This window comes from Sminthopsis crassicaudata, chromosome 5 (genome assembly GCF_048593235.1).
Source record: "Sminthopsis crassicaudata isolate SCR6 chromosome 5, ASM4859323v1, whole genome shotgun sequence".
NCBI lineage: Eukaryota > Metazoa > Chordata > Mammalia > Dasyuromorphia > Dasyuridae > Sminthopsis > Sminthopsis crassicaudata.
Genome location: NC_133621.1, coordinates 232,997,938 through 233,018,944, shown reverse-complemented (window position 1 = coordinate 233,018,944; position 21,007 = coordinate 232,997,938). Strand labels below are relative to the sequence as shown.

The window sequence follows — 21,007 nt, the reverse complement described above, 5'->3', positions numbered from 1 at the left end:
CTCCAAAGTCGTGTCTCATTTGCCGCTGTATGAAAGAGAGGATGGTCCAGTCCAAAGCTACATAAAACATGTTTAATATCCAACCAGGGTCACAGTCATTGCGTATCCCACATTTTGAGCAATAAGAGATTGTGAGTTTGTTAAACATGTACAATCTATATTCCAGAGGAGGAGAAAGAGAAAAACCAGTTCAGAACTGCAGTAAACACTGTAACACCACACACAGACTTGGGGACTGGGAGAATGTTTCTAGGGAAGGGGGAGTCTGGAACCAGAGAATACAGAAAATTAAATCCACCATGGGGGTGGGGTAGGGAAGAAGCACTCTATCTGAATGAAATGCCCTATCCTGGAGAGAGATCCAGGATAACAGGAATTCAGAGATGAAACCCCACCTTGGGGATAGGGAGGAAGGCTCCCTAGAGGCAAAAGCAGCCAAGGCAATCAGCAGGGTCTTTTCACAGTCCTCCAAAGTAGTTGAGGGGAGAGGGTCTTCAGAACATAAAGTATAGGGTGTGAAGTAATATCCTTGGGAGTTTCTATAGGAAGGCCTCCAAAGGTTTCTCCTTCTCTGTCCCATCACTGCCATTACTTATAAAGAATCCCTTTCAGGTAGAGGTTTTGAGATTCGGCCAAAAAAGCTACGTTCCTATTCTCCCAGGCACATTTCTTCAAAGAAGTAAGGGGAGTGAGATGAGATTCTCAATTTGGCCTATTTGGCCTGACCTAAAGCTAGGACAGCTCAAGGAGCAGATAATGGTAAGGGAAATTTTAAAAAGACAAAAGTCATCATCAAGTGCAAAGAAACCAAAGAAATCAGAAGTACAGAGAGCAAAGAGATAAGAAGGAATGAAAGGAGAAAAGAGACAAGAGAAGAGACAATGACAAATAAGTAAAGCAAAAGAAATCTTGATACTTTCCCAAGGACAGGGCACAATTGTAAAAACAAAAAAGCCAGAAGCCCCAACAAACACACAAAGGCCTAGAGAGAAGGACAACTTGCAAACACCCAACGTGTCTCAAATAAATTATGTCACTAAGTAGCTGGCAAAAGGGGGAGCTATCCCCAAGGAAACTCTCTTCACAGTTCAATTTGGGGAAGATGAGGGGATAGAGGGCATGCCGAGTTATCTGCTGCAAGGATTAAGGTGGGAGTAGAAGGGCATTCCTGGCAGACAGATATAGGGAAGGATATCCTTTTCAGGTATGGCAAAAAAAGACAAACAAACAAACAAACAAAAAAACCACACACACATAACAAAAAAAAAAACAACAAACAAACCTAAATTCAACCTACTTAGAGAGGGCCCCTATACTGGGAAGGCTATAGAGATATTCCCACAGGGGTCCCAACTTTCTAGAAGAAGGGTGTATTGAAGGGGCTGTTTTAGAGCTCAGAGCGCAGCCAGCACACACAGGAGCTCAAAAAGCAGCCTTAGGCTTCACAGAAACCTTGGGGAGACAGGACCAGGGCCTCCTAGTTCACAATTTAGTTGTTTGATACTTCCTATACTCTTGGAAAGGGAATGTAGCAGCAGGGTTTAACACACACACACACACACACACACACACACACACACACACACACACACACACACACACACACTCTCTCTCTCTCTCACTCTCTCTCTCTCTCTCTCTCTCTCTCTCTCTCTCTCTCTCTCTCTCACTCTCTTTTTCTCTTTCTCTCTCTCCAATATAATAAGGTAGGGAGGTAGGGAGAGCAGATTGATTTCCACTAGGTTCCCACTTACATTCCAATAACTTTAGTTAACAAGCTACACTCCAACAATGTATCTGGAGGGACAGATAAAAGGTGGAGAGGGTTATCTGAGTACCCAGAAATAAGAATAATATTTCCATCTTTCAATGGAACCTGAGTTGGAGAAGCCATGAAGAAGAGGGAAGAGATGGAAAAGAGGATGGAGATGGAGACCCATTTCCAACTCTCCACTAAGCAAATCAGCTAGACTTGGAGACACCAGCAGTAGGACTGCTGAGGATGGGGAGGATATATATAAGAAGTCATTATGCATATGCATTTTCACCTGCCAACAAGCAAAGAAGATAAAAATATAAAGCAAGGTTTTTTCTACCTTCCTCTTACCCCAACTCAGTCCTTATTCTTAGTAGGAGAGACTAGAATTGAGGGGTGAGACATACTCTCCAAGGCTAACAACAGACGAAGAAAGCTACACATTCTGGGAAACCAATGAGAAAATCACCAGACAGAACTCCAGAAGAAAGAGGTCCAGAACTGACTGATAAGAGATTTCCCAGAGGAGCCTAGCCCAATACAAATCAAAACTTTTCCTCTTTATCCTCCCTGAGGTGAGGACAGGTGAGGGGGAAATCATACTCTGAACTGACTGTCCCAACTCTGTCCATCTCCCTAGCCCCCTTATATATTTTTCTATACACACACACACACACACACACACACACACACACACACACACACACACACCATACACACCCACGCAGAGGCCCGTGCAATTTCCATGTAGAAGCAGAAGGGGAGAGACAAAGGAGTAAGGGACTGGATTGTGGAGGTGGGGAGGGGACTTGGTTGCTCAAGAACACAACAATCAGAGCCAAATCAAGCAAAGGCAGAGAAGCCCCTCCCCATAAAAACTCTGGGGGAGTGGTGAAAATATGGGGGCCACTCCATGAAACCATAACACTCTTATTATATATATATTTTTTTAGATCCAATACACTGGAGCAAATCATCATCAGGACAGCAACAGGAAAACAAGACTGATCATGTCAGCTGTCGGGGGAGTGGGCAAGGCTCTTGCTAGACATGTGGACATGGTACTTGGGGTCCTCACCACACTTACAATGGGGTGGAGAGTGGGTGCACATTGGGAGGGAAGTGGGGAGTGGGCATTGGCTGGCGCTCACTTCTTGTTCTTGAGCTGGTTGGCCAACCAGTCCAGGCCTTCATATAGCCCATCCCCACTGGTGGCACAGGTGGCCTGAATGTACCAATTGCGGTGACGAAGAGAATGTAGGCCCAGTTTGTCTGTTATCTCAGCTGCATTCATGGCATTAGGCAGATCCTGTTGGACAGAGGAAAATAGAAAAAAAAAAGTTTCAGGAATTTTAGGGCCATTTTTGTTATTATCCACAAAAAACACCTTGGATGCCATTTTTTCCTCTAATATTCTGGAGATGTCCATAACCAGAATATATCAAAAAATTATCTTGGACAAAGACAACCTAGAGGCAGAAGTTCAAGGGAATTCAGGCTCATATCATTGAGACATCATTAGTAATAAGAAAAGCTACTGATCAAAATAGGTATCCAGGCTAGGTAGTGGTATTTGGAAGATCATACCAACCCTACAGGAATGGGTGGATAAGGAAGAGAAGACTGAGGTAATGAGGATCTTCCTGACACTAGGAGGGCGTCTGTTAAAGTAAACAATGAAAAAGTTAGAAATAATTGATCTATACCATGAAAATCCCTACAGACTCAGAGGCTTGATGCCTCAAAATCTATTAAATAAAATTGAGATGGGGCACAGGGAGGACAAAGAGCTTGGTTGCTGCCATCTTCCATACATCTACAATTAGAAACATTTTAACAAGGGTTGCTAAATCCCATCTATGATAGCATATATTCCCACCTGTTTGTTTGCAAAGACAAGTAGCACAGCATCCCGGAGCTCATCTTCAGCTAGCATCCTCATCAGTTCCTCTCTTGCCTCATTCACTCTTTCTCGATCATTGCTGTCAACCACAAATATCAAACCTAGGGAGGCAGAGCATCTGCTGTATATGAAGGAAAAATGGGCACCTTTCTCTTCAATCCCATCTTCTTACTTATGAAAAAATTTACACCTCCCCATTAACTCCACCCTGGAAAGTTGCAGTAAGACATAAAGCTAGATGCTATTACTTTGAGACATTTGTCCACAGATAGGTAGTTTTAGTATTTGTATGAACCCCAAACTCATTCTCCATCCAGTCCCCCATACCTTGGGTATTCTGGAAGTAATGTCTCCAGAGGGGCCGAATCTTGTCCTGACCACCTACGTCCCAGACTGTGAAGCTGATGTTCTTGTATTCAACAGTCTCCACATTGAAACCTATGGAGAACCAGGCAAGTGTATAACTAGGAATGGTGCTTCAATGAACTCACTCTTCCCATGTTTTGGTCATGACCTCAGTGAGAACTAGTGTTTCTTAGGTTTCTAATACCCAGAGAGTCCTAGGAGGGAGGAAAAAAAAAAAAAAAAAAAAGCCAAGCAAGGATCCAGAGAGTGAAAGGATATGAGGGTAATCAGTTACTCTATTCATAATTATTTGAATGATGATGATTCAAGCTAACTGTACAGCCCCTATCTCCTTAAGACCTTTATTTATTATTACCATAAGAAAAGATAAGCTAGCATCAGACTCTAGAAAATAAGGTACCTTGGCTAAGAGATGGGATTGGCTTAGAAACAAATGGAGAAGAGGCATGTCTTGAATGTAGAATAAAATTTAGGAATCTCAGATTCCAAAGCAGTTGATGAATTGTACCTCCTCTACCCCATCCAGTTTGACAAATAGTTTCCCTCCCATTGCCAGCTTTATGGCCAGAGAGATTCTTCTTCTAAGCTATGCCAAGCCCCTGGCAAAAACATCAAAGTTCTTCATTTGATTTCCAAACAAGACAGAGAGCAAACCAACCTCAATGCCTGCAGGCGGTTACCCTGTGCCAACCAGAAGAAATTCTTACATGGGGGAGTATGAAAAGTAGGTAATGTACAGAAAGGGAGCTCTAACATTTGACAGGGAAAACTCTTGCATCACTATGCTTTATAGATCTGTTGGGCATGTGTATGGAAAAAGGGACACCTTTCCTTTCCCTTAAGCCAAAAGAAAGAGGCCAGTGTGCTGAAGCTGAGGAATTAAGGGTAAACAAACAGCCTGGTTCAGGACTCATACCTATAGTAGGAATGGTGGTAACAATCTCCCCCAACTTCAGCTTGTATAGGATGGTAGTCTTTCCAGCAGCATCCAACCCCACCATCAAGATGCGCATCTCCTTTTTACCAATCAGGCTTTTCAGCAGGTTTCCAAAGATGTTACCCATGTTCAGAGATGTTTCTCAACAGGTAGAGGGAGCTAAATGAAGGAAAGTAGCAACCTGGATGCCTTGGGCCCTGCTGTTATGAAAGGGCCCCAATTCCTAGGCCAAAAATAAAAAAAAAAGTAAATCAATACTTACCAACTGCAGATCAGTACATTATACAGAAGTACAATTCAATAACAAAATATTGTCAAGACCTGGATTCTCTTACTGCTTCTAAATTTGTAGAAGCTGTTTGTGTCACTTGAAATGAGATTCTGTTCTTCTTTCCAAAGACACACTGCTGATCCCACTATCGGTTCATTTAAAAGTGAAAGCATTGTCTAGGAGGAATATTCCTTAGAAACTGGAACAGTGAAAACAACCAGGGAAAGTTACAGAGAGAATCCTTTCTCCCACTCTTTACTTTGTCATGGGGTGGCCCTAGGAGTTCCTCTTTGGGAGAATAATGAAAAAAGGGTTCAGAGTTACCTGAGCCAGCCAGTCCTTTGTGCCTAGGGGAGACATGGATCATCCAGCATCTTATTCAGCAATTAATATATGCTAGATGCTGGCATCTGGGAATGAGAGACACACACCCCAAACCCAGCAGGCAAAAGAACAGGTCAAGACAAAGTATATCCAAACACAAAAATTTGAAATGTGGGAAGGGAAAAATCTTTAAGTCTTCTTCTTCTTCTTCTTTTTTTTTTTTTTTAACACCTTAAACAGAGGTTTGATGAATTTGGAGATTTTTTTTCTCCTCAAAAACACCATATATATATAATTTTTTTTTGCTGAGGCAATTATGGTTAAATGATTTGCCCAAGGTCACACAGCTAGGAAATATTAAGTATCTGAGGTCGGATTTGAACTCAGTTGAACTTCAGGACTTGTGAGTTTTACATTTTCTTATTCTTTTCAGCTTTTATCAAAATCCCTGAGAGTGGTAAATGAGATAGATTGGTAGACTTCAAAGATTTAAATTCAAATCTACCCAAAAGAACAGAAATGATGAATATTTATGGAGTGTTTCATCTTCAAAGAGATCCCCCAGACATCCACTAATGAGCCAGGCGTGGTATTCTTAGCAGGTTCCTCTTCAGCCCAGCCCCTGACCCAGAGGGCCCACACCCAGATTTGGCTCAACTGTAGGGCTACAGCCAACTTGTCCATGAGCCACCCAGCCCTATCCAATCAACAGAATTGAAACCTGTGGGTCCTAATCAGTGAGAATCATAAACTCAGAATATTCAAGGCCATACCTCTTCTGTTTTCAGTAGGCTATATTCTTGTGATATGTAGGAGAAGGAATAGAGAGGTCAGAGATTAGGAAAAAGGAGGGAAAATATCTTTAGATTCTTGAAGCTCCTAAGAGTATGACTTGCTTTTCCCAAAGATTTAACCAATACTGCCTTACTATCAAAAATCTACCATACTCCTTCCTCTTATTTCACATCAGACATTTTCCCAACCTATTTACTTTTCCACTCAGGTCTTAGTCAAAGAGGTGGCACTTCTTCCCAAGCCCACTCACACTATATGCCTGCCTAATCCCATTTCCTCTTGTCTTTTTTTTTTTTAAACAAAACATAGACATGAGTAGTTTTTCTTTTCCTTTTTTTTTTTTTTTTAATTACTTGGAATTGTTTATTAAAAAGAAGTTTCTTACTAGATCCAAATTATTGCACTGTTTTCAGCTTTACATTTATTTCATACCCTGAATTATAAGGGGTTTTTTTTGCATGAATAATTTAATTTTTTTTTACATTATCCCTTGTATTCATTTTTCCAAATTCCCCTCCCTGCCTCTACTCCCTCCCCTAGATGATAGGCAATCCCATACATATTAAATGTGTTACAGTATAACCTAAATACAATATATGTGTATAAATCCAATTTTCTTGTTGCACTTTAAGAATTAGATTCTGAAGGTATAAGTAACCTGGGTAGAAAGACAGTAGTGCAAACAGTTTACATTCAATTCCCAGTGTTCCTTCTCTGGGTGTAGTTTCTGTCCATCATTGATCAACTGGAAGTGAGTTGGATCTTCTCTTTGTTGAAGATATCCACTTCAATCAGAATATATCTTCATACAGTATTGTTGTTGAAGTGTATAGTGATCTCCTGGTTCTGCTCATTTCACTCAGCATCAGTTCATGTCTCTCCAAGCCTCTCTGTATTCCTCCTGCTGGTCATTTCTTACAGAGCAGTAACATTCCATAACATTCATATACCATAATTTACCCAACCATTCTCCAATTGAGGGACATCTAGTCATTTTCCAGTTTCTAGCCACTACAAAAAGAGCTGCCACAAACATTTTGGCACATACAGGTTCCTTTCTCATCTTTAGTATTTCTTTGGGATATAAGCCCAGTAGTAGCACTGCTGGATCAAAGGGTATGCACAGTTTGATAACTTTTTGGGCATAGTTCCAAATTGCTCTCCAGAATGACCGGATTCTTTCACAACTCCACCAACAATGTATCAGTGTCCCAGTTTTCCCACATCCCCTCCAACATTCATCATTATTTGTTCCTGTCATCTTAGCCAATCTGACAGGTGTGTAGTGGTATCTCAGAGTTGTCTTAATTTGCATTTCTCTGATCAGTAGTGATTTGGAACACTCATATGAGTGGATATAGTTTCAATTTCATCATCTGAAAACTGTCTGTTCATATCCTTTGATCATTTATCAATTGGAGAATGGTTTGATTTCTTATAAATTAAGAGTCAGTTCTCTATATATTTTGGAAATGAGGCTTTTAATCAGAATCTTTAACTGTAAAAATATTTTCCCAATTTGTTACTTCCCTTCTAATCTTGTTTGCATTAGTTTTGTTTGTACAGAAACTTTTTAGTTTGATGTAATCAAAATTTTCTATTTTGTGATCAATAATGATCTCTAGTTCTCCTTTGGTCATAAATTCCTTCCTCCTCCACAGGTCTGAGAGGTAGACTATCCTCTGTTCCTCTAATCTATTTATGATCTCATTCTTTATGCCTAAATCATGTACCCATTTTGATCTTATCTTGGTATATGGTGGTAAGTATGGGTTCATATCTAATGGCATGAGTAGTTTTTCAACATTGCTAGATCTTCATTCACATCATAACCATTATGTTCCATCCTGGATTTCCTTAATTCTCCCTCTATACTACCTCATTTGGTGATATCAATTCTTATGGGTTCAATTAACTCCTCTGCAAATAATTCCCAGAAATATATATCTAGTTTTAGCCTATCTCCTGAATTACAGTCACAAATCAACAAATGCCTCTTTAAAAATATGAAATGGACTTATCTTTCCCCTCAAATTCTCTCATCCTTTTAACCTTCCTATTACTGAGGAAAACACCATTCTCTCAGTCACCCAGGTTCAAAACCTAGATGTTCAAAAACCTAGACTCAATTCCTAATTATCATTCATTCCACATTTCACAGCCCGTCAAATCATGTTGCTTCTATTTTAACATTTCTTAACATCCTTTTCTCTCTCTTCACAGAGCCATCTTATCTCCTGATATCAACATTTTTCTACTGTAACAGCCTTTTAATTAGTCTCTACTTCATTTCACTCCCCACTCCAATCCACCTTCCTAATAGCTGCCACATTTATTTTTCTTAAAGCATATCTGACCATGTTACCTACCTGGAATATGCTTCCTTGTCACTTTCCCTTTATTTTCACTGAATTTCCTCAAGATTGAATTCAATTTGCATCTTCTCCAGGCCTTTCTTGGCCTTCTAACCACTCAATTGTCTTCTCTTCTGAGAGGTTAGATGGATCTAGTTATTTTCATGTTTGTATTCTCCATTAGAATGTGAGCTCCTAGACTTACATGAACTGATGCTGAGTGAAATGAACAGAACCAGAAGATCGCTGTACACTTCAACAACAATACTGTATGAGGATGTATTCTGATGGAAGTGGATATCCTCAACATAAAGAAGATCCAACTCACTTCCAGTTGATCAATGATGGACAGAAATAACTACACCCAGAGAAGGAACACTGGGAATTGAATGTAAATTGTTAGCCCTACTGTCTATCTACCCAGGTTACTTATACCTTCAGAATCTAATACTTAATGTGCAACAATAAAATTGGATTTACATACATATATTGTGTCTAGGTTATACTGTAACACGTGTAAAATGTATGGGATTGCCTGTCATGTGGAGGAGGGAGTAGAGGGAGGGAGGGGAAAATTTGGAAAAATGAATACCAGGGATAATGTTATATATAAAAAAATTACTCATGCATATATACTGTCAAAAAAATTATAATTATAAAAAAAAAAGGAATGTGAGCTCCTTGATCATCAGGGATTGCTTTGTCTTTCTTTGTATCTCAGCACTTAGCAAAACGTTTGGCCCACAGTAAGTATTTAACAAATGCTTGTTTATTGACTATCCAGAATTTCAGCTTTCTGCAGTAGAAAGGACCATGGGTTTTCTGTCAAAGGCCTGGACTTGAATCCTGATCCTATTACTATCTTTGTGACCTTAAACAAGTAACTTCAGCATGCTGGGTCTTTGTTTCTTCATTTATAAAATAACCAAATGATCCTTTGGTAATTTTTCAGCTCTAAATACTATGGTCCTGTGGCCTGTGTATGATTATGGCTCTTGTAGCATCCTGTTGTCTTTCCTCCTCTCTCCAAGATGGAGATCCAGAAAAAAAAGTATAATTATCTTAAAATTGTCTAGAAAAGGAGACAATGAATGGAACATTAATGCATTGTTGGTGGAGCTGTGAACTGATTCTAGCCATTTGGGAGAGCAATTTGGAACCATGCCCAAAGAGCTATAAAACTTTGCATATCCTTTGATCCAGCAATACCACTACTAATAATCTGTATTCCAATGAAATCATTAAAAAAGGGAAAAGGACCCACATGTTCAAAAATGTACATGTAGCTCTCTTTGTGGTGGCAAAGAAATGAAAATTGAAGCATGCCCATCAATTGGGGAATGGCTGAATAAATTGTGTTATAGGCATGTTAGATAATACTTTTGTTTTAAAAGAAATAATGAGCAGGGGGTTTTTAGAAAAACCTGGAAAGACATGAAATGTTGAGTAAAGTAAGTAGAACCAGGAAAACATGTACATAGTAATATTAATATTGCATGATGATTAACTTTGATCTGACAATTCCAGAAGATTCATGAAGAAAAATGCTACCTATAGCTAGAGAATTATGGAATCTGAATGTAGACTGTAGCATACTATTTTCACGTTTGTTTTTTCTTTCTCATTAGTTTTTCCCTTTTGTTCTGATTCTTCTTTCACAACATGATTAATGTGAAAATATGTTTAATATGATTGTACATGTATAACCTATATTATATTGCTTGCTATATCTTGGGAGGGGAGATAGGAAGGAGGAAAAAAAATACGGAACTCAAAATCTTATAAAAGTAAATGTTGAAAACATTTTTAAAATGTTAAAAAAAATTGACACCATTCATCTGCCCCTAACTAAAATAGTAAGACATTCCTATCTAATTTCATGCCTTTTAAAATAAATTTCAAGTCTATTTTCAATTGATGTGCAAACAAAAATATGGTGATATGTCCTGTATCTCTTCTTCTAAACATATATCCTTTCTTTGTTCTGGATAGATATTTTGCAATGACCCTTGGCCAAAATTTATAAAGATCTGTCAAGATGACATAACTTACATTAATTTATCTTATCATCCATGTTTTATGATGCTGTAGCCAACTAGAATTGTTATGGAGCAACAATGACTAGGAATGATAATGTGAGACTAATGTGCTTTCCACACTGAGCACATGAAAACTTGGTTTAGGACTGTCTCCTGAAATAATTTATGGCCTAAAGCTTTAAAACAAAAACACTTTCTCACTGCAAAATAACAAACTGGTAAATCTGCTACTGTTATAACTTATGCCGCTTTGCACTTATCTATAAAATATACTGGGCAGTTAGGTGGTACAGTAGATAGTGCTAGGTCTGAAGTGAGGAAGACAATTTCTTGAGTTCAAATCTGACTTCGGATACTTACTAGTTAGTTGTATGATCCTGGGCAAGTCGTTCAACCTTGTCTGCCTTAAGTTTCTCATCTATAAAATGAGCTGGGAGAAGGAAATGAAAAACCAACCACTCCAGCATCTCTGCTCAAAAAACCCCAAATGGGGTCATGATGAGTCTGAAATGACTGAACAACAAACATCCTATTTGGCATCACTAATTGCATTGTTACTTGCTTCATATTTTATCCTTTCTATTCTTCATTGTGGTATGGAAATGACAATGGTTTTATCTTGCTACAAAATTTATTATGAGATTTTTTTCTTTTTAAGGTATGGTAGCAAACCAAATCCAGTCAGACTGAAAAAGCTTTGCATGAATTTAGACAGGACTATTTTGCAATATGTAGCCTAGTTAATCCAGCCAAAAAATGGCCATCAAGTTATGAATATAAATTTTTTGCACCCAGAAACTCAATAAACTACCTACTTTATATGAGGGCACTGTAATCTCCATTGCTGATCTATTCCTATACTGAATTGCCCACATTTAAGTTGTAGAGTTGAAATGCAGTTTATATGTGTCTAACTGAAACTGACAAATGTCTGAATAAAAACAACAAAAAGTAAATGTAATGTCTATTAATGAAGAGAATGTATCCTACTATTACAATTCATTTTCAAACTAAAGATAGAAATCATAATAGAAGAAATGTGAATGTTATTAGATGTAAATATCTTCTTCAATGTACTTTAATGGCATGTTATTTATCCCTTCCTCCTGAGAGACCGTTTTTTGGGATCACTCTAGATGGTTCCCTCTCCAGTGATTATCTGACTGAGGTACAAGTGATAGTTCTGTAACCAAGTGATTGAAATAAAACCACTACTTTATTATCCTTAAGGAGCACTGAAATAATTACAACTTCCTCTTAATTTCCTGTTTCTCTGCCAACACTGTGAAAAGTAACTTAATTTCCAGAGAATTTGCTAATGTTGGAATCACTACATAGGCACTTCTTTAAGCACTAAGAGATAAGTAAATTAGTAATATTCAAGATAATGTGAAGATTGCCTATATTTAGTTGCCTTGTTACTAGCTGATACACCAGATTTCTTTATATGATAGCTGCATCAGTTCTACAAAGCAATCCAATCCACAATCTTCAAATATCTTATTTGATATCTGTGTGTGTATGTTTGTGTGTAAGTGTGAATCTCAAGTCCTAGATTAATGCTTCAAAAGCTTCTAAATGTTATTAGCTATAGCAGAAAGTTTCCCAGATATCTTTTGATAGTACCTTCTAGATTGGGCCATGACTGAATAATGTACCCTATGTGATTTAGACTCATCATCTTTGACATGATTAGAGTTCCCCTTTCTATTCTATTAAACTCTGGATAGTCAAAGTTAATATTCCCTCCCTTCTACTGACAAAATCAAAATGCTAAGATCACACTTTAGAAAGCATGATATCTTTTGCCATTTTCTAATACCTAGTATGCAGTAAAAATTAATTCTGCCACATTTTGTTGTAATCTAAAATTACACTAAAATTCTAGAAGCACAAAGCTAATAATAATTGTGATGGCTAATATGGAAATATCTGGGCTTAGACTCTTGCTAGTAATGGAATCTAAAACATTGCCAAAGTTTCCATAATCAGTTGTGACCTTTTTTTTTTTTTTTAAAATTTCATTCTGATATTGGCATTTCTGAAAATTTAAGGGATTTACTTGAACATTTCTGTATACTGAAGTAAAGTCTCTATAGATGAGCAAAATGTCTCCCAAAGCCAGGTCTTTTTGAAACCATTTATATAATATTGAAGTTAATCGTTCTTTCAATATTTGATAGAATTTACTTTTAACTCAATTTAACTGCATTTTTCTTTAATTTTTGTGATTTATTCAATTATTTTTTGACACTGAATTGTTTAAATTCTGTAATTTTTGTTCTGTTAATCCAGGTATTTTACATTTTTATATGCAGTAATTTGTTTTGTTGGAACATAATTGGATAAACTAGTTTCTAACAATTTTCTCTATTTCCTTCTCATTTATGAATTTTTATTTTTCACTTTGGTAATATTTTTCCTCTGTTAAAAAAAAAAAACTGAATAAAGTTCTGATAAAGGCCTCATTTCCAAAATATATACAGAATCAACTTTGATTCAAGAAATCAAGCCATTCTCCAATTGATAAATGGTCAAAGGATATGAACAGACAATTTTCAGATGATGAAATTGAAACTATTTCTACCCATATGAAAGGGTGTTCCAAATCACTATTAATCAGAGAAATGCAAATTAAGACAACTCTGAGATATCATTACACACCTGTCAGATTGGCTAAGATGATAGGAACAAATAATGATGAATGTTGGGGGGCTGTGGGAAAATTGGGACACTAATGCATTGTTGGTGGAGTTGTGAACGAATCCAACCATTCTGAAGAGCAATCTGGAACTATGCCCAAAAAGTTATCAAACTGTGCATACCCTTTGATCCAGCAGTGCTACTATTGGGCTTATATCCCAAAGAGATACTAAAGAAGGGAAAGGGACCTGTATGTGCCAAAATGTTTGTGGCAGCCCTTTTTGTAGTGGCTAGAAATTGGAAAATGAATGGATGCCCATCAACTGGAGAATGGTTGGGTAAATTATGGTATATGAATGTTATGGAATATTATTGTAATATGAAAAAATAGAAAAATTGACCATTCTTCAAGAAATAACCAGCAGAATAAATACAGAGAGGCTTGGAGAGACTTACATGAATTGATGCTGAGTGAAATGAGCAGAACCAGGAGATCATTATACACTTCAACAACAATACTGTATGAGGATGTATTCTGATGGAAGTAGATATCTTCAACAAAGAGAAGATCCAACTCACTTCCAGTTGATCAATGATGGACAGAATCAGCTACACCCAGAGAAGGAACACTGGGAAATGAGTGTGAACTGTTTGCATTTTTGTTTTTCTTCCCAGGTTATTTTTATCTTCTGAATCCAATTCTTCTTGTGCAACAAGATAACTGTACGGTTCTGCACACATATATTGTATCTAGGAAATACTATAACATATTTAACATGTATGAGACTGCCGGAAGGGAAAAGTCGGAACAGAAGTGAGTGCAAGGGATAATGTTGTAAAAAATCATCCATGCATATGTTCTGTCAATAAAAAGTTATAATAAAAAAAGAGAAAAAAAACTGAATTAGCTAATAGTTTATTTATTTCACTTGTTTTAAAAGCCAGCTCCTAGTTTTACCAGTCAATTACATTTTTTGGTTTCTCTCTTCTTTGATTATTAATTATTTTTATATTTATTCACCCTGTAGAATTATACTTAAGTTTTTGAAGATAAACTATCTTTGGTTACATGCCTTTTACTTCTGCCTTTTGGCATACTGGATTACAAGCTTTCTGTTCCTTTAAGTAACTGCTTCATAATCCTGTGTAATAATGACTATAGTTCTTTAATATTTGATGTTTTTCTTTTTAGCTAGTTGTATTAATTTTCTGTTGACATGAAAGCTTTGGATTTGGATGATATTTTTGTGCATATTGAATTTGGGGATTATTTCAGTGGTAAAAAAAATGTGAATTCTTTTCATTTTCATTTTGCTGTCTACTTCTAATAATTTTGGGCAAATTTTTAAAAATGAAAACCAGACATTGCACTGATTTCAGGATGCTTATCAGAGTTCAGGAGGATGGGGAAACTCACTAGTGGGCTTTTTTTTTTTTTCTTATTTTTTTGGCTGTGTGGAATCTTTTGTTTTATCCAGTATACTTCATCATTTCTGAGATTGTTTTTTAGGAGAGGAAGAATAGATTTGTTTAGAGTATTTCATATCACTACCTTTAATGGAAGTTCTTCTCTGATTTCATAGCCATTTCTTTCCTAGACTATATATACCCAGTCCTTTATGTTTTTCCATTATTTTGAGGACTCTCTTCAAATTTCTTATAATTATCAAAAAGCCTTTAGGTATGCATTTGAAACTCATACTGTGTTGATTATCATATAAAGAGCATTACATAAACAATAATTTATAGCCCCATATAATTTACATCTAAAAAGGTTACATAAATATACACATTTTATAGGACAAGTGAATTTTTAAAAATGGACCTGTATTTATCAAAATCTAAAACAAAAAACAAACAAAAAAAAGAACAAGGAACTAAGAGATTAAGAGATAATAATATGGAAAGGTAAATTGATAATGTAGGCTCAATATTACATTAGCTCGTCACAGCATTTCAGAGGTCATCTAGTCTAACTTATGCCTCAACAGGAATCCTCTCTGTAATGGAAAGGTGATCTGAGGGTAGTAGAAAGTGCAATGGTTCTAAGATCAGAAGAACTGGTTAGAGGCCTGGGGCTACTTTTTGGTATGTGAATGATAAGTCATCTAATCTTTTTTGTGTTTCACTTTCTTATCTCAAAAAATGTTAGGTTAGATGATGTTTAAGTTCTCTTCCAGTTTTAAATTCTGTGATCCAGGACCTCCACTGTTGAGAAATTATCTTCAAAAGCAGTCCCTTTTACTTTTAGAGAGCTCTTGTTGAAAAATTTCATATTATATGATGCTGAAATCTGCCTCTCTACAACTTTTACCCATTCACCTAGTTCTAATCTTTGGGGTCAATTTATTCTAAGTTTAATCTCCCTCTTCCATATTGAATTCCTTCAAATAACTAGAAGACAGATAATATGTTCCCTAGCTAATATGCTCCCCACACTAAAAATCCTGATTGGCTTTAACTGGCCCTTAAGAAGATTTTTAGGCAACCATAGCTGTATTTTGAGACATGGTCTAGGCTTGTCAATCTTTTTGCTCAAAGATGGTATCCAGAATTAGATAGAAATCTATCGAGATGTTCTGGTTAGAGCAGAAATAGGGCTGAAATCTCAATTCCAGAATATGCTTCTATTAAAACAACCTAAGGCCATTGTTTCTGTTCCTTATTACACTTTCATTACAAACCTCTACCTCTTAGAATCCCTAGCTTCCTTCAAAGCACAGGCCAGATTCAATCTGGCATTGGGTCTTCCCTAATTCCCAAAGTCATTAGTGCTCTTTGCACAATAAACAATGATGTTCATTTCTCATAGAATATAAGCTCTTCAAGGGAAAGGATTTTCATTTCTGTCTTTGTATCCTATAGCACAGTACCTTGCAATCAAATCTTTTTTTCTTGGCTGCCACACTATAAAGTTAATCCATACTGGGCTTGAAGGCCACAAAACCTCCCATATCTTTTTAACCTACAGTTATCTAATCACACCTCCTTCACCAGGAAGTTTACAATTAGTCTTTTTTTTTTTTTTTTTTTTTTTCAGAGACAATTGAGGTTAAGTGACTTCCCCAGAGTCACACAGATACAAAGTATTGTGTTTGAGATCACATTTGAACTCAGGTCCTCCTGACTTCAGGGCTGGTGCTCTATCCACTGTGCCACCTAGCTGCCCCATTTACAGTTAATTTTTAAAAATCCAACATGGGACATTACTTTTATCTCTATTTCATTTCATTTATTAGATTTAATCCACTGTTCTAGCTTACTGAGATTTTTTTCAAATACTGATTCTGTTAGATGTCCCTCTGAATTTTGTACAAACTCCAAATTTAATAAACGTGCCATCTATCCCCTCCATCCAATTCACTAATAAGAATACTGATCAGAAGAGGGCCAAAAAAAGGTTCTTGGAGTAAATCACCATGTTCCTGTACCTATAATGACAATGATCATTTTTGTATATGTCTGGTCTTTCAATTTGCTTTGAATCTACTTTACTATCACCATTTCTAAAACTAGCACTTTCTCTGAATGAGCCATTCCATTATTTCAGAGTATTAAGTCAATTGCCATGGGCTCCACAATTTGCTCCTTCCCTTTCTAGTGCAGCTACCACATGAAAGGATAGGAACTGGATCTGTAAATTTACAGGTATAGGGAATTCCTTGGTGAGAAAAGACTAACAATATAGGTTTGCAACTTCTCTGCAATTTACAGCCTTAGAAATAGAACACTGGATCTATCTCAGTTTCTGTAACTGTAAAATAGGACATATAATAGCAACTACCTCTTAGGGTTGCTGTGAGATCAAATGAAATTGCAAAGCCTTAACACAGTGCCTGGCACATAGTAAGCACGATATAAATGCAAATTATCATCATTATTACTCTAATTTAGGACAACTCTATATCATAGAACAACATAAAAAGCTAGTGCTAAACCATCAAATTTATTAAATATAAGGCCAACAAAAATACCTTTTCTCACATATATTTAGGGCTGCATATTGTTCTTTTAAACACTTTTCTTTCAAGACTATCATTTACTTTCATTTTAATAAGATTTATATTTTATATTTTATATGAATAAAAATATTAGGGATGAGGAAAAATGATAATTCCCTCCCCCAGATTAAATCATCAGATACCTTTAACCAAATTCAACTAACTAGTCTTTGTCTCTCCTGTTTCTAAAAGTCATCAAGAAAAGCAATTCTATAGCTTTTTTATTTTTAGGAATCAATTTAAACCCTTCTTCTAACTTAAATCCTTATCTTGAAACCATTTCTTCTTGTGATCCCTCCACTAAAGACTATCTGAGGTACATTAGCCATAAAAGACTTTTAAAAAATTAATTTCCACATTCTTTTTTCTTCTCACTATGATGGTTGAAACCTGCTACTAGACTAATGTTAAGCTGTTGCTTCACTATCACCCCTTGATTTTTTGGCAATGCTCTCCCAGGCTTTCCAAGGACCCAAAGATAACTGCCATCTTTGGACTTCAAAAACAATACAGGAAACAACAATGGCTATGAAGTAGATCTGAGTTTAAGTCCTAACTCTGTCATATGTAAACTCTATGACACTTGGCAAATTTTTTAACATCTTGAGCCTTCGTTTTCTCATCTGTAAAATGGAAATAATACTAATACTAGTTTCCTCATGGAATGATTGTAAAGAATATGTTTCATAAGTTCTTAAATAATAAAAGCATTAGATATTATTACTAATATAACTAAGTAAAAGTAGTTGAATCTAAAGAACTAAACTGCAAGTTATAAGAAAATGGCAAGAGAGAAATATTATGGTATTTCAGTTTTCCCACTCATAAAAAAATATGATCCCTGATATCTGTTTTAAGGTTGAAAACTATAAAAAACAAAATCATTGATTTAGAGCTGGGAGGAACTAAAGTTCCATTAAAAAAAATTACACAAACCACAATGCATAGAGCATGCATAATGGCAAAGTTCAAAGATCTTGGTCTAAGGTTCTAGTACCACTGGTTGGCCTAAGAACTCAGAAGAGTTAGATAAATTAGACAAATAACTTTTCTTTAGCTCTATTAGGCACCAGAATATCTTTGACAAGATGTGAAAGCTGATTACTCATTTATTGTGGTCATTCATTCTTTCAATTGTTATAAGCTAAATTCCTACTATGTGCACATAAAAATGTCCTGGTCACTGTAGGATGGGGGTGAGAGAGAGAAAAGAGATAAAATCGTGCTGAACTCTAAGGGCAAAGACGGATCTTATAAACTCATTGTGACAAAAGGAATACATATAAGACTAGGTAAACAATAGCAGGCAAGGAGTATGCTTCAGTGGAGGGGGTGTAGGTGAGTGGAGAGAATGTGTTAAGTGATCCCTCTCCAGCAGAGGCTCCCGACCCAGATGTCACAGGATTCCACCTCGAACAACGAATTATTTAAATGATCCCCCTGTTTTCATTCTTAATGACCAGACTAGTCCACGAAATAGATAAAAAACAAGAATGGATACAGAGTCCCAGTCACAAACCCCTTGTGGAGGATGAGAGGGAACTTTACAAGGTGGCCAGGGGGACCCCAGTAGCAAATTACCTCCCAATAAAACTTTCATGCCACTTAGGCCGGGGGGGGGGGGGGGGGGCGGAGGGAGGTGGAGGGGTGTCAAGTCCAACAGAGGTTGGGGACAGGTTTTTGGTTACACTTCGCCCTCCCTGGAATTACTTCACGGTTTCTTTTCATTTAAATATATGCCACCCCTTCATCTTGAACCCTCTACCTGTCCAGTGAGGAGAGGCAGGCGCTGGGAGCAACCTGGCCCAGGAAACTAGGGGTGTGAGGCTCATTCTCCCTCCCCTCCCCACCCCCCCACCCCCGCTGCTTACTTTGCTAATCAAATGGCCCATTTTAAAAGCGAACTTCCTCCCTCTCTCCTTCCCCCACCTCAAACGGTTGGCTTATTAAGTAAAGGCACCATTTTCTGTTTCAGGAATCCTGGTCCAAGCAAAGGAATGGGATTGGAAGATGTAAACCCGGGGCCAGCTCTAAGATGCTCCTTTCCGTTTCGTCGAAGGCCGCCCCCGCGCAGCCTGGGGGAGGGAGCACCTCCCTCCCTCCCTCCAGAGAGCAGGATGAGCACCTCCTCCTTTCTTCTTCTTTGCCTCCTCCTTCTCCCCCATCATACACCTCCGGCTGCCCTCTCCCCCACAAGTGTTCCCTAGGAACCCAAGAAAAGCCACACGCTGCCCAGGGCCCCCGCGGCTGCACCCCAGCTCTCCCCTGCCGGGGGAGGAGATCACTCGGGCGAAGAGGGGAGGGCGGGGGCGCTCCCTCCGCCGCGCCCGAAGCCTTCTGCCCACTACAGCTCTTCCTTTCGGGATCCCCCTCCCCGCCCCAAACCCACCGGGGGAGCGGGGGAGGGGAGAAAGCGAGCTCTGCCGGATCCCAGCCCCCAGAGGAATGACAGGAGGGGAGCGAGCCTCGTCCGTCAGTCCTTCCGTCCCCACTGCCATCTCTCCGTCCTTTCAACGAGGGGGTCGGGACCTGACGCCCCCACTCCAAGCCCCCGTTCTTTTTTCTCCGGAGGTGGGCACCTGCCTCGTGTCTCTCCGGGGGGGAGGGGAGAAGCTGCCCCCATCTTTCCCTCCCCGCACAGCCATCTCCGAGAGGAACTCCAGCCCCAGTCCTGTCACCTGCTCCGGGGGCCAGCTCCGCCGCTGCCGCCTCCACTCGGCCTTACTCCCCCGATTGACTCCACAGAGACTGCTTCCCAGTCCCCGCTGCCCGACAGCTCGACCGCCAATCCGCACCTCGCACCGGAAGCAGCAGCAGTGGCAGCGAGAGTTGAGCGACGGCCCCCGCCTTCCTGGTACTCCCTCCCCAGCCCTACGTCCCTCCGTCCTCCCCCCAGCCCTCAGATCCTGCGAGAACTGCGAGGCAGCGCGGAGCAGTTCTCGCGACATCCATTACCATAGCAGCAGCTGCAGCACCTAGGAGGCGAGAGCGTAGGCGGGGGCGGGGGCGGGAGGGAGCCGAGTGGGTAGCGTTTGAAACGGAGTTTGGGAGCTGGGAACATTCTCTCGAGTGTTTTCATATCTGCATCCATCTGCACACATGCATGGCACGGACATATGTTTAGACAGTCATATAATTGATCTACATATTGTGTATGTATGCTTATGGACACAAGCTGAGATCGAGCCTATACACAGATACCATGTATCCCATAGTACTATTACTACAAGCTAAAGACTAATTTAGCGCTTAGTGTAGCAGGCCCTGTGTTAGCCAGTTACAAGTATTTCGCTTGATCCGAGAGACAGCCCCTAGAGATCCAGGACACTGTCCCCACTGTACAAACGGAGAAGTTGAGACAATTACTAGCGCAGGGTCCCACTGGTAAGTATTAGCCTTGCACAAGATCGCACTGGCTAGTGTGAGTCAGGCGTTCTTGGCTTCAAGCCCAGCACTCTCTCCACTTCATAAGGTGGCTCCCTGGGTCACTACAAAATCTTCTGGTTGGAATTCAGAGTCCTCCATGACGGATACATTGTAGCCCCGGCCTCTGCAGTTTCCCAAGTAAGATAGTGCGCCTCTCAGCTCCGGCTGTCTCCTGCTCTTGGAACACACTCC

At 38.8% G+C, this 21,007-nt stretch overlaps 1 protein-coding gene across 2 annotated transcripts; it reads right to left on the bottom strand.

The window, feature by feature from the left end:
- Positions 1-58: 58 nt before the first annotated feature.
- Positions 59-20,347, bottom strand: ARF3 (ARF GTPase 3). 2 transcript variants are annotated; one of them, XM_074270500.1, is made up of 6 exons: positions 20,068-20,198; positions 13,845-14,148; positions 4,942-5,185; positions 3,987-4,097; positions 3,636-3,760; positions 59-3,065 (listed from the first exon to the last, which is right to left on the bottom strand). In XM_074270500.1, exons 3-6 carry the CDS (start codon positions 5,087-5,089, stop codon positions 2,904-2,906), a joined length of 546 nt encoding a protein of 181 aa, XP_074126601.1. In that variant the 5' UTR covers positions 5,090-5,185; positions 13,845-14,148; positions 20,068-20,198; the 3' UTR covers positions 59-2,903. The 2 variants fall into 2 exon arrangements, with proteins under 2 accessions (XP_074126601.1, XP_074126600.1); XM_074270499.1 differs by lacking the exon at positions 13,845-14,148 and having other exon boundaries at positions 20,068-20,347.
- Positions 20,348-21,007: the final 660 nt, after the last annotated feature.